Source organism: Epinephelus moara, chromosome 18 (genome assembly GCF_006386435.1).
Source record: "Epinephelus moara isolate mb chromosome 18, YSFRI_EMoa_1.0, whole genome shotgun sequence".
Lineage (NCBI taxonomy): Eukaryota > Metazoa > Chordata > Actinopteri > Perciformes > Serranidae > Epinephelus > Epinephelus moara.
In genome coordinates this window covers 4,156,919-4,171,363 of record NC_065523.1, presented here as the reverse complement: position 1 = coordinate 4,171,363, position 14,445 = coordinate 4,156,919, and the positions used below count along the sequence as shown (strand labels likewise).

The following is a 14,445-nucleotide window of genomic DNA, read 5'->3' as shown; positions in this document are numbered from 1 at the left end:
TATATATATATATATATATATATATATACACTGTGTATTGTTTTTCGGCACTACCTTTTTCTCTATAGCTGATGTAACGTGAATTACTCCTGTGTGGGATCAATAAAGTTCTTATCTTAGCCATCTGAGAAGATCAAATACATTGTTTTTGGTGCCTAACTGTTTCCCAAGTATATTAGTGCGTGTGTGAATGAACAAACGAGAGGCATTAACGTAAATTTCTTTGTAGAAAGGTGCTTTATGAAATAAAGGCCATTTACTTGTATTAGTTTACAGCGCAGCTTTGCCACATTCAATATGGCGGCGACGTTGACGTACGGCTCAGCACTCTATGCGACGTCTACGTATATATGTCTATGGTGATACCCCCCTCCCTTCCTTCTGTTCTCTTCTCACGGAGGCAGCTATCGGCAGACATTGCCCAGCTAGCTAAGTTAACGTTACGCCCAGCTAAGGGAAAACTGAACTTTGTTTCCCATTCAATTTGAGCTCCAACCGGCCGCATCGTTTCCATACGGTACCATTTATTCTAGAATCTTGAACTAGACTGTTTACATGTGCATATTGGTATAATTTCACTGTGTCTACTGTTGTTTGTACTGATACTGTACATATTGGTATAATTTACTGTGAGTTGTTTGTACTGGTACTGTGCATTCTAGTATAATTATTTGCATTACTATTTGTTTTTTCTTCAGATAAATCTGATAATTGTTGCTCAGTCTCTTTACTCATTTAGTAGAGTGTCCACACACCTTCTCATTCTACATATACAGAGAGGTATACCGGTGGCTTTACAGCCTACATTTTATTTAGGTGGCGCCAAGCTAAAAAAAACAAAAAAACAACTAATCCTATTTGTTGCCTCTGTAAGCAGGCAGCTCTTTCCTTGTTTAAGTACCTTTGATATAATAATAATAATAATAATAAATTTTATTTGTTGGTGCCTTTCTGAGCACCCAAGGACACCTTACAATAAAAACATACAACAATACCAAAAATACCAATAATACAACATTAAAAATAGATAAAATTCATAACAGAAAATTAAACCGGATAGGCAAGTCTGAACAGATGGGTTTTAAGCTGTGATTTAAATTGTCCAATGGAGTCAATCTGACGGATATGGGGGGGCAGAGAGTTCCAGAGTCTGGGTGCAGAGCAGCTGAAGGCTCTGCCACCCATAGTGGTCAGTTTGAAATTAGGGACAGACAGAAGAGCAGCTGAGGAGGAGCGTAGAGCACGGGTGGGGGTGTAAGGGTGGAGAAGGTCTGACAGGTATTGGGGGGCCAGGTTATGGAGAGCTTTGAATGTGAGGAGAAGGACTTTATATTGGATTCGCTGATGGACAGGTAGCCAGTGGAGCTGAATGAGGATGGGGGTGATGTGGTCGGTGGATTTGGTACGGGTGATGATTCTGGCGGCAGAGTTCTGGATGATTTGGAGACGATGGAGAAGTTTGTTGGGGAGACCAGTGAGGATTGAGTTGCAGTAATCGATACGTGAAGTGACAAGTGCGTGGACCAGGACCTGGGTGTTGTGTTGGGTGAGAGATGGACGGAGTCTGGAGATGTTACGTAAGTGCATGAAGGCAGTACGGGTAATGTTACTGATGTGGGGGGAAAAAGAAAGAACACTGTCCAATATGACACCGAGGCTTTTGACTTGGGAGGAGATATGGACCGGGTGACCGTCGATGGAAATATTGAAGGGATGAGTGTTGAAGAGTGTGGACCTTGTGCCGACGAGAAGGACTTCGCTTTTATTTCCATTTAGCTTGAGAAAGTTGTTTGTCATCCAGATGTTGATGGCCTGGAGACAGTCAGTGAGAGCAGGGGGGGGTGCTTGGTTTAGTGGAGATGTAAAGTTGTGTGTCATCGGCATAACAGTGAAAATGAATTCCAAAGTGACGGAGGATGTCACCAAGGGGGAGGATGTATATGATGAATAGAAGCGGTCCCAGCACTGATCCCTGCGGGACACCATGTGTAATGGATGATGGTTGTGAATGAACATTTTTCCCTTGAACAAACTGTTTCCTGTCAGATAGATATGAAGTGAACCATTGTAATGCAGTACCAGAGACCCCAGTGCCAGCCAGGCGTTCCAGGAGTATGGAGTGGGAGATGGTATCAAAGGCGGCACTGAGGTCGAGGAGGATGAGGATGGTGAGAAGGCCAGAATCTGCTGCCAGGAGGAGGTCATTGGTGATCTTGATTAAGGCTGTTTCTGTGCTGTGTTTTGGGCGGAAACCGGACTGGAATGGTTCAAAAAGACTATTATTGTGCAGGTGGTTCTGGAGGTGGGTTGCTACTGCCTTTTCTAGGATCTTACAGATGAATGGGAGGTTGGAAATGGGCCGATAGTTATTATGGTCATTGGGATCAGAACCAGGTTTTTTAAGAACGGGAGTGATGGAAGCAGTCTTCAGTGATGGTGGAACAGTAGCAGTGGAAAGGGAGGAGTGAACTATGGATGTTATAATGGGTGAGACTGTTGGCAGACAGGCTTTAATTAAGGCAGTGGGGAGAGGATCAAGTGGGCAGGTAGAGTTCTTGGATGCCTTGATGAGCCTATTAATACATTCAGCAGATGGGAGTTGAAATGTGGACAGAGTGTTGGAGGGTGGAGGATCCAGGGTGTTCCACCGGGGGTAGGTGGCTTGCGTTGGTGCGGGAGTAGTCAGTTGTTGGTGGATGTTGACAATTTTTGAGTTGAAAAAGTCCAGAAACTCTTGACACTGTGAGGTGGAGATGAGGTGAGAGGGGGTTTCAGCTGGTTTGAGGAGTTTGTTGACAGTTGAAAATAAAATCCGGGTGTTGCTGTCAGCAGAGTTAATGATATGGGAATAGTAGGTGGACTTGGCTGTGTTGATGGCAGATTTGTAGGAAGTGAGATGGTCAAGATACATTTGCTGATGCACTACCAGACCGGTTTTCCTCACTAATCGCTCCAGCTGGCGACCCCGTGTTTTAAGCTGGCGAAGCTCCGGGATGTACCAAGGGGAGGACCGAGTGAATGTAACTGTGTGGGTTTTCAGGGGGGCAAGTGTGTCTAGAGCATATTGGAGGTTGGCGTTATAGTGATCAACCAGTTCAGCAGTAGTGAGGGAGTGAGGGGAGCTGAAATGAGTGGAAGTGCTAATTAGACTGTTAAGCTCAGTGTTATTAATATTCTTAAGGTTTCTGAAAGATATGGAGCGGTTCTGGATGGATTTTGAAAGTTGAAGATGAATATCAAAAATGACAAGCTTATGGTCAGAAATAGGAAGATCAACAGCACTAAGGTTACTTGGTGTGACTCCTGAACAGCAAACTAAATCGAGAATATGCCCTTTGTTGTGAGTTGGGAAATTAACAAATTGAACAAGGTCAAAACTATTAAGGGTAGAAATAAAATCTTTGACAGATGTTTCAGTGGGCTTATCAAGATGAATGTTAAAATCACCAGTTAAAATAACATTAGGAGACATAGCACAAAGATCAGCTAAAAGGGATGTGAGCTCACTAATGAAAATGGCAGAGGGTTTAGGAGGTCGATAAATAGTAACAATGAGGGTAGGTGTGGGGCCATTCAGCTGAGCAGCCAGGACTTCAAAGGAGGACGGCTCTGTCACTGGGACAGGCGTGATTTTTAAGTTCTCGCGATAGATCAGCGCGAGACCGCCCCCTCTACCGGAAGAACGTGATTTGCAGATGTAAACAAACCCAGGCGGTAGTGTTTGATTCAGATGTAAAAAGTAATTCGGCTGTTGCCATGTTTCCGTCAGACATATAAAGTCCAGTTCTAAATCCGTGATGGATTCGGAGATAAGCAGTGCTTTGTTAATTAGTGAGCGGACATTGAAGGTAGAGAATTTAAAACAGTTGGAGGGAGAAAGCTCTGCCATCCTGGGAAGAGAAGCCAACACGTTATGGTTAGCAGATCTACCGGCGTTTCCAGCCTTGTGCTGCCGGCGTGGATCCCTCGACCAGAAGGATCGGATGGAACCGCTGTCATCGAAGCAGAAGTTCCTGCGGGATCCACGGTGGATGTACCTCGGACGTCGGAGAATGTCCCGGTGGACGAGTAGGCTGGCTGGTAGCTCATACCGTGACCGAAGCCGGTGGATTTCATCAGCTGAGTATGTCAGTCGTGGCAGAGCAGTTATGATGGTGGAGGACAAGACAATCCATAACAGCAGCTTGAGTATCCACATTGTAGCAGTGCCGTAACAGGAGAGACCAGGAAGCGGTGGTGAGGAGCATGTACGCCAGGACGCCAAACTCAGAAAGGTCCCGTTCGCAGCAAGTGGGATTCCTCAGTGGCTGACAGATGATTTATAATTTATATTTTTGTTCAACATTTTGTTATATTAGCCTATTCTTTCTTGGCTTGTCTCATTATTGATGTCAACTTATTTTTGTACAATTTGTATTGCTTTTCAGCAGTCTTTGTTATAAATTTTACAAAATCCCTATACAGTTTGTTTTTCTTTTTGCATGCATTTTGTAGTCCCTTCGTTATCCAAGGCTTTCTATTGTAACTGTCTTTTTGTTTACATAGTACAAGTGGACAGTGTTTTTCATGCAATGATAGGTATTTGTCCAAAAACACCTCATATGCAGCATTTACCTCTTCTACATAAACCCCTTTCCACTATTCCATTAAGAGGTTGTTTCTGAACTTGCTAATTGCATCATCAGTTCTTACCCTTGCATATCTATGGCATTTTCCTCTTTCTTTCTGTTTAGTTGACAGTCATATGTTACAAATACAGGTAAATGGTCACTTAGATCATTAATTATTAGCCCACTTTTTACATTATTTTTCAAGGTGTTTATAAAAATGTTGTCAATTAATGTTGCACTGGTCGAGGTTATTCTACTGGGCTTGCTAATCAATGGGTATAGCCCTCTGCTGTATAATGTATCCAGAAAATCCGATGTTTTATGTTTGGATACGTTTGGGATATCAATATTGAAATCCCCACAAATTATAAATGTTTTACTTTCATTTCTCTTATTTAATAGTTCTTCCAAACTGTCTTTAAATGTTTCTACATTCAACCCTGGTGTTCTATAAACACAAGTAACAACAATATTTCTCATACTTTCCATTTCTATTTCCACAGTTGTGCACTCCATTAAATCATCAATTACAGTTGTCATATATTCAACCGGTTTCCATTTCAAATCACTATCCACATACAAGGCCACACCCCCTCCCCTCTTGTTGGTTCTATTGATACAGTGCAACCCATAACCCCCAATATGAAAATCAATATCCTTCTCTTCATTTAACCATGTCTCAGATAATGCGATCACCTTGAATTTACTTTTAAATGTGGTCACATATTCATTGATCTTAGTGAAGTTTGCACTGAGACTTCTAAAGTTGAAACGTATAAACGTAAACTTATTTTCTAGTTCAACAGAATGTTTAAATTGTTCCTCAGTATAATAATTACACGTATCATTGATAGAATTGAACATATGGCTCTCCGGATCAACAGAATTTTCATAGTTATATCATTTGTGCACCGTGTAATCAGATTTGAGTGTCTCAGTCAGTGCGAACTATTGTGTGCGCCTGAATAGGCCTATTTGTCTCTGTTTTGGAGTTCCATCCATACCTTTTATTTCTTTGCTCGTTCATGTAGATCTAGAGAGTCGAGTAGTGTCTTAACTCCAGCCTGCAGTGTGGACTCCAAGTCTGGGTCCGGCTTCCCCATCTCTATGTTGATGCCGAGCTCGCGTAGGCCCACTGCTGCGGCTTGGGGGTTGCAGGGAACATTGGGCGTGACTTGATCTTTCTCTCTTGAAGTTGTTTTGTTTCTTGTACACATGGGTAGTGAGGTCCTCATCAAAGTATATCCTCCGGTCATTCACCCGAATGTCTTTTTTTGCCCAAGCGGCCGGAAGCACCCTATACCTCACGGTCCATTTCACGGTTTCAATTCTTGACTCTGCTGCATCCATTCTCCTATTCAATTCCCCAATGTCCTCTCTTAGTTTGTTAATTTCCTTCTTAATCTCTCCAAACCCTCAGCAGGTTGATTTCCCTCAGGCGCGTTGATTGCATCGGGTCCCGTTTGCTTCGTTTGATTCTTTTTCAGCCTCAAACTTGACATTTTTCTTTCTTTCTTTTGTGCTATATGCTAGTACATAATCATTTAAATAGCTGCCAAAACTTTGTTAAAGTCAGAGTCTCTGAATTCATCCAAAAATCATATAATTTGGAGAACTGTTTGTAGCGTGCCGTAACTCAGCACCTGCTGGCAGCCATCTTGCATAATAAAGTGATCCAAGATGGCTTTGGATGGATGACTTTGTGTGTGAATCCTGCGAGTTATAATGAAGCCGATTTGTCTACTTGTGTTTGAAATTGTCTCTATTAAGCCATGTTTAATGTGTGTTTTGGGTGTGTTTTGAACTCAACTTTACAGCACTTCACAGAAACCCCACCACCGACTGTTTTGGAGGTGTAACTGTAGAGTGACACAGACACACCACCGCACAAGTATAAATTCTCGCAATGGCCTAGGCTACGTGTGTAGGCCACATGCGTAGACTATGTGTATAGGCTACAGTGTAGACTCTGCATAGTACTGACGCAAAAGTGTAAATCCGCCTTATGGGCAACTAAGCTGATAGGGTGGGGTGGTGAGGTTTGAGTAGAGATAAAGCCGAAGTTTGTTTACCATTCTCTCTTTCTCTTCCTTCTGTAGTCTCTCGTCCTAGCCCTGCACCTCAGCGTCTCTCCCCCACCTCTCCCCAGCACCCCTCACTCTCCCCTGACAGGCTCCTCCCCAACCCCTCTCCTCCCCTTTCCCCAAACGATGGCCCTGCCTCCTATTCCCATCAGCCAACCTGCAGCCGTCTACGTGCAAAGTTCCAGGGTCGCCGTAGTTACTCTGAGGTGAGACTGGAAAATTTTGGTGTTTGGGGGAAAATTGGGGGACAGTTCCCTTGACTTTCTGACTTCCTCCTCCTTTTCCAGGTATCTGACCCATCAGGCATCCACAGGCCTCCAGCTAGGCTGATGAGAGATCCAGTCTCCACTCTCCCGAAGCCCAGGCCCCTCCTAGGGGAGATGCAGGGTTATGGACAAAACAAACCTCAGCTCCGTACCTCCTTGGTGGGCCTGGTCAGACCGGCCTCGGCTCACGGAGCTGGAGGGGAGAGAGGGGGAGGTGGTGGAGGAGAGAGAGCTGGTGGTAGCAGTCTGAGCAGCAGTCCACATCAGTCGGCTCTGGACCTAGGCTTCCCTCTGGCCACAGAGGTGAGACTGAGAGCTTCCATTTACTTTTACTAAGTCAGTGACTGGCCTCATTGTTAACAGTCTGCTTGCTGGAAATGACCTATCTGAGTTATCTGATGCTTTTCTCTGTGCCATGCCATTGTTCAGACAGCTCATTATTTTAAAACCCCAAAAGTCCGAAAAAAGTCCAATTGAACCAAAAGCCCATTTGTCCCACATCCCGTTATGCCAAAAACAAACACCCATTGCTCCAAAGGCCTGTTGCTCAGAAAAGACACACTTCCCCTACAGTTAGAAGGATTCATGGCCTGCAATCAGCTGGCCCTACCTAATGCTAATGTTTCACACCCTCCTTCCCCTGGTTGATTGGGAGCATCTTTGTATATAGCCTACTATATATTGCTGCCAAAACTTACAGCTGGTAATTTGCCAGCTACACCACTAGGCCATGAAGTGGTGTGAGTAGCCAGTTACTCTTAAAGGATTAACTCTGTGCCATAATAATATCACTGCTGCCTGGGATGACACATAATGCCAACCAGGATTGTTAAATTGAATATCCAACAGCCTACTTTCCACTTTTTTTTCTTTTTTTTTTTACAAGGGTGAAGGCATGGCCTGCCCTGCTCTGCATCTGATTGGCTTACCCAGATATTTATACCCTAATCCTAACCACTCTCACTCCTCATACCTAAACCTAAACATTTGAGGGGGTGACCACTTATAGTCACAGAGTATTACAAAGAATCAGTGTTGGGCAGTAGCGCCACCACAAGTAATGACGTTACAAACGTAACTACATTTCTCAGTAGCGTGGTGGTAACTTCACTACCTTCTGAGTCAGATAGCTTTTCACTTAGCAAAGTTGATTAATTGACCAAGTAGTGCATTAGCTTCCAAAAGTTACAAGCTCCTTTTCCCAGGAAAAGCAGACTTTTTTTCTGAGCAGGTCTGGATTAAAGTAAGGATAATAAAACTGAGGATAAGTAATGTGACTGACGTCAGTGCCACCCCAAGGCTTGTAGACGAGGGAAGCACTTTCACGTGACATCACATAGCAATCCTTCAGTTTATTTTTCCTGCTGCTTTGCTATTGGCTTGTCTTGGCAATAACCACCCTCCTCTGCCTCTGATCGGCTACATTGCACTTCTTGTCTCTCACTGTCTCACCCATAGACTGTATCCACCTTATTCCTGAGGGCACTACTGTAGAAACGATTATGTGCGCAACTTCCCGTGAGATAGTGGAAGTAGCAGTAAGCTAGTTAGTCCCATAGACTGTTTGTGGTTAGTTTGTGGCTACTCTTGGTGGCTAACCATCAACGCTGGTTCTTTCAAATCAGTATTGGCCATCAATACTGATTTATTTTTTAACAAATATTTAATGAATGTTAATGTAGCATTTTCTAAAATGTCTTTGCGGAGCTCTGGTACCTGTTGCACTGTCCATGTCTGTAATGACTAACAACCAGTCTAAGCTAAATTTTTGTCTTCAGCAACTGTGTGTTGAACATGTAACCAGAACAAAAAGGGATTGTTCCTGTTGCCAAAGGTACCACTGATATGAGAAATAAAACCACAAGAGTTTCACAAGACATAGCGAAAAAGTATTAAATCAAAATTTGCAGAAGAGAATGACACCTGACTGACAGGTCCGTCACTCAACGTCAGTACGTGATATCGCTGTCTTTACCCATCTGGCTTCATTCTCAACCTACATTAGGAAATTGCTTGTTATGAAATAAACTCAGCAACAAACCTTGAAATATGTATTAGGCATTAGGGCTGAGAATGTGTTACTGATTTACCATACTTCCTTTATGTCATATAAAAAATGAATGCCAAAAGTTATTTCTTTCACTACTACTTTATATTACTATTACTGAAGTCCGCTGATAAATTCAGCATCACGTTTCGCTCAGAACAGTTTTTAGTAAATCAGAAGTTATAAAAACGTGTAAATTGTGTCGTTAACGCAGACGAGTGGAGGATTAGCTGGGAAACGTCACATTTATTCACTTTACATGGAGCTACAGTTAATACTTAATTATGTTAAATGTTTGCCTAATGTGTTAGTATCTCTTAATAAATCATCAGAAATCATCTTTAGAGATCTTTGAGATGGCTGTCAGAGATGGCAGAGGTATGATCACATAATCCCGTTTGAGCTATAACAGGTGGTGTGTTCCACGTTTTATTTCCCAATTGCTCTTGGAAAGAAGAACAGAGTACTGTAAACAAACTGTTACCATTGGAAATCACCAGTTTCGGTTCACGGTGGAAGTCGCGCACATAATTTGTGCAAGGGATCGTGGGGGCTAGGAATAAGGTGGATATATTTAGTGAATTTGCAGTGGACACTAGAGAAATAGACACAACAAGAGCCAAGAAAAGAGCTGAGCGACAGAGAACAGTATAAAGAAGGAAGAGAGGAGAGACATAGTGATGTACTGATGTCACATCAACATGTTCATGTTCTAATGGTCCACACAAAGAGGTTTTTTTTATTTAGATCTGATATTTTTACTGTTTATATTTCTGTCTTTTATTTAGTATGGTTTTATTGAGTGAAAAATATATTGTGGATCTCTCTTTTTGAATTGCTGACATAGTCAGATAGCCTACTGAAAGAGGCCAAGACAGAGAAGTGCATTAACTAAGAAGAGGAGAGAGAAAGAGAGAGAGCAATAGGCTGACTGATGATGTCATGTTATTGGAGGACATGTTCAAATGTCACAAAGTCTCCAGAAAAAAAAAAAAGAAAAGAAGAACATTTGAATTTAAAAGAATACTCCGACGATTTGGGAGTTATGTCCTTTCTCTATCATTTTCATATTGAGACAACATGATTGATATCTTTTTTGTGTCTGTACATCCAGTGGCTGGGTCTCAGCGGTTAGCACTGCGGCTTAGCTTAGCGAATAAAATTTAAGTCTATAGGGGGTCAGTACCCTACTCGTAAAAGTGAACAAATAAACGTTACAGTAACCCTGAAGCTGGCATTTCTACACGTGCATTTAAAATAAACATGTTTAAACATTAATTAGAAAAATGAGAGTCCTTTTTAGTCGTTTTAGAAGAAGTTTGATACACGGAAGTATAGTGTGTTTACGTCCTGTGCTGTGATCCGCGGAGGGATACACCGGTGAGCAGGCACAGGCACAGACGTAGCCTGTAAACAAAACTCAGCTGTTTATTTAGCCTAGCAATATCTCCGGACTATAGTAGCTGCAATGGACGACTTTGAACGTGATTTTGAAGAGTTTCTTGTAGCGTACACAGATCCAGAGCCATACCTGTTTGAGCCAGAGCATACAGATGAGGAACTCCAGGTGTTGGATGCTGAGCGGGCGAGAAGAGAGGCTGAATCCTCCAAGGCAGCGGAACAGCAAGGGACCGAGGGGAGACGGAGGTCAGGGGAGGATTCGTGGTGTAGCTGCGGGGCTTGCCAACCTATGCCTACGGAGGTGGAATCATTTTGCTGCACAGAATGGGATTCGGTGCTACCATCGTTGGGGAGATATATCATCAGGAGAAAAACCGCCGCAGAGAGTGCATCACAAGGAGTGAAAACTTTGCAGCAATCACTAATCCTGGCGTGATTGAAACATTTTTTCATGTTCCTAAGATAAACTGGAAAAAAATGCCCCAGGCCTGCAGGAGCTGATGGACAGCTTTCAGTCGAGTGAATAATACCGTCCGTGTATCCCTCCGCGCAGGGCGTAAACAGACTATAGTTCAGTGTATCAAACTTCTTCTAAAATGACTAAAAAGGACTCTCGTTTTTCAGATTAATGTTTAAACATGTTTATTTTAAATGCACATGCAGAAATGCCAGCTTCAGGGTTTCTGTAACGTTTATTTGTTCACTTTTACTGTAGGCTACTGACCCCTTATAGACTTCAACTGTATTCGCTAAGCTAAGCTGCAACGCTAACCGCTGAGACCCAGCCACTGAACGTACAGACACAAAAAAGATATCGATCATGTTGTCTCACTATGAAATGATAGAGAAAGGGCATAAGGGCTAATTTATGCTCCCTTTACGTATGAAAATGTACATGTCCATTTCAAATGATGTTAGCGTCACTGCCCACATACTTCCATGCGCCCTTTATGTTGGCATGGATGTTAACCAATATATCCACCAGGAGGCAGCCCAGCGTCAAAAGTTTATGACAACAACAAAGTCAAAAACAAACAGTGTGACTGTGGAGGAGATATTGATAATGTACCTTGCATAAAAGACAAAAACAGAGGCAGCGTTGTAGGAGGCGGTGGTCGGTGAGGCTGTTAAATACATCGCGACTGGAGGACGGAGAATTCTTTTCTCTAGTATAGGCTGACCAAACTTCCTCTTTTGCCCAGACATGTCCACTTTTCACGTCCCGTCCGGGGCGTCCGGGGGGGTTTTTATAAACTGATGATAATATCCGGTTTTCCGTGTGTGTTAGAGTGTGGCATGGGCCGCATATTTCTGTCTGAACCCGAACTGAGCCCAACATTATTTAATGACCAAAGCACTGAGTTTTTGTCACACACTTGTTACAGTTACAGGCTATTTAACAGGCCAGGCGTGCGCCGTGGGTGCTCAGCGGAGAGGGAGACCTCCGTGTCTGAGACGGGAGCGGGAGGCGGGAGGTCCGACACTTCCAGCGAGAGGAGAGGGAGAAATAAAACAAAATAAGATAAAATAGGAAAAACCTGTCTCCCCCTTTTATTTTATTTTCAGCGTTTAATCAAGGCGGAGGCGGGCGGCTGGAGGTCCGAGACTTCCAGCGAGGGGAGAGGTAGAGACAAACAGCCAATGTGTGTCTGTGTGTGTTATGTTCAGGTGTTGTCACGTAAATAACAGTGCCCAAGCAATAAACAGGACAGACAATAGGATTTTATTTATTTTTACTCTACATTTTCACTGAAAGCTGACCGAATCCGACCCGAGCCCGAATACAATTTATAGCTACATTTTTGACCAAACCCGGCCCGACCCGTCGGGTACCGTCGGGCTCGGATCGCCACACTCTAGTGTGTGTATGTGTCCCCTGTTGGGGACTATCTGAATTTCTGTCTTTGAGAGATATTATTTTGTAATATAACTGAATTTTCTATCCATACATATAAATTTTAAATATATTAAAATTATAAGGCATCTTTGAGTAAACTGCGAGTATCATTTAAGTAGGCTATGTCGTGGTCGGCCGAGTGTCCTCTTTTTTGGAAATCAAAATATGGTCACCCTGCTCTAGTACTGCCGATGAGAGAAATTGAATTGTTATTTCTTCTTTGTGTCTCACTAGAGCTACGTATCGGGTAGTGACAGCAACACTACCGCCACGGTTCCCGGTGGTACTGCTCCGTTTGGCCCGTATCCGTAAGCTTTATGGAACGTGCAAAAATACGGACGAAATGAACGCGGAGCACGGACAGAAGGCTCCGTCCGTATCCGGATCCGTATTTAATGTTGAGCATAAATGGGCCTTAACTCCTAAATCATTGGGGTATTCCTTTAAGTCTGTTATGTTATAATGTAATTGAGAAATTGAAGAAGAATTGAGAAATCTATAATAAACAGTTCAACTGAACATTTTTTGCCTGCCCATTTTTTTGGCTGACAGTTTTTCTGATCACTTAGATAATGCTAATTTGACATAAAATAAAAAGAATAAAAGTAGCTTTGCAAGTAGCTACTTTTGCCATTTTCTTGTAGCGTAGCTTGCTACATTTCTCTGGAGATAGCTCCAATGTACTGAAAGTTAATTCTGATGTAGAGTAACTCGTAGCTTAGCTCACTACATTTTCGAAGCAGCTTGCCCAATACTGCAAAGAACCCTACATATGCAGAAACACAGTGTGTGCGCACTGTAATGGTTTTGGGTCCGTGTAGCTCTTTGGAGTGAGACGACAGGCAGAAACTCACTTCCACACGCGTGTGGGATTTCACAAATGCTCATAGTTTATTTTTACATCAACTTAAAAAACACTCCAACCTTACCAAGCCTGGTTGTACGGCTACTACCTTTTCATACATGAACAGAATAGTCGCTACACGTACTTCAACCATCACTGTTGTGTTGAGAGACAAAAGAAAAAGCAGGAGCACATAGGTATCCGTCCAACCAGCGTTGGGTGCGCTTTCAACAGACTCAAATCATAACAAGCGCTGCTTGATGACGTTGCTGTTAAGCAACACAGTATACACCATGTTAAAGGCACATTTCATATATTCAACTGTTACAGCACGCACGCATGCACGCACGCACACACACACACACACACACACACACACTGCATTCAACATGTCATACACACTATGTTAGAATCCTTTGAACTGCAATAGTAATCACCATGCTTACCCCCGTCCCTCCTCTCATTCAGATACATCACTTCCGTCGCCTTGATAACCCGCCTGAGCCCACCCCACTGGTGACACCACCACAGTCCTCTGATGATGAAGAGGTGATGACAATGATAACAATGTATGTGGCTCTTATCATGGCATTAACAGTGGGTTTTTCATTAGAAAGATATGTGTGTGTTGTAAATTTACAGGATGTATGTACATATCTATCGCCGGCTGCCAGCCCGCCTCGGACGCTTGGCGCAATTGGGATTGGCTCATCATCGCCTAGGGAACAGCCTCTACACCCCTCATTCCCGTCTCCAAGGAAACAGCCCCACCATCCCTCCTTCTCATCCCCCGAGGGCCCTGCCACCCTCTCCTGCCATCTGCCTCTCTATATGAACACTGAGCATGCTCAGTCATGGCCCTCCATTAACGTGAGTAGAAGACAATGATGACAATTACATAAAGCAACTTACAGAGTCTGATTACAGCAGCCAAAAGATGTTAAATGCAAAAATGAGAGGACCAGACACCATGGCACTGTAAGCAGAAATAGCATACTATCTACAGGACTTCAAGGCAGAAAAAAATTATTTTGTGTTGAGAAATATGAGAAATAAATACATAAAATATGACACTCCTACTTGAAAAAAAAAAGAGTGGGCAATTTGAAAACAGAAAAATTTAAATTTCTTTTGATTTAAAGGGATAGTGCACCCAAAAATGAAAATTCAGCCATTATCTACTCACCCATATGCCGACGGAGGCCCTGGTGAAGTTTTAGAGTCCTCACATCCCTTGCGGAGATCGACGGGGGGAACGGGCAGCACACCTAATGGCAGACGGCGCCCCAGACTAAC

The 14,445-nt window shown here is 43.1% G+C and overlaps 1 protein-coding gene across 2 annotated transcripts in view; it reads left to right on the top strand.

Moving 5' to 3' along the window:
* Positions 1-14,445, top strand: part of LOC126404986 (TANK-binding kinase 1-binding protein 1-like) — a 143,181-nt gene that overhangs the window by 124,288 nt on the left and 4,448 nt on the right. For both annotated transcript variants that reach the window (XM_050068467.1, XM_050068468.1), the window contains 4 exons: positions 6,710-6,900; positions 6,982-7,263; positions 13,618-13,698; positions 13,792-14,019. In XM_050068467.1, the coding sequence (XP_049924424.1) occupies positions 6,710-6,900; positions 6,982-7,263; positions 13,618-13,698; positions 13,792-14,019 (782 nt within the window). The remainder of the gene's footprint in view (positions 1-6,709; positions 6,901-6,981; positions 7,264-13,617; positions 13,699-13,791; positions 14,020-14,445) is intronic.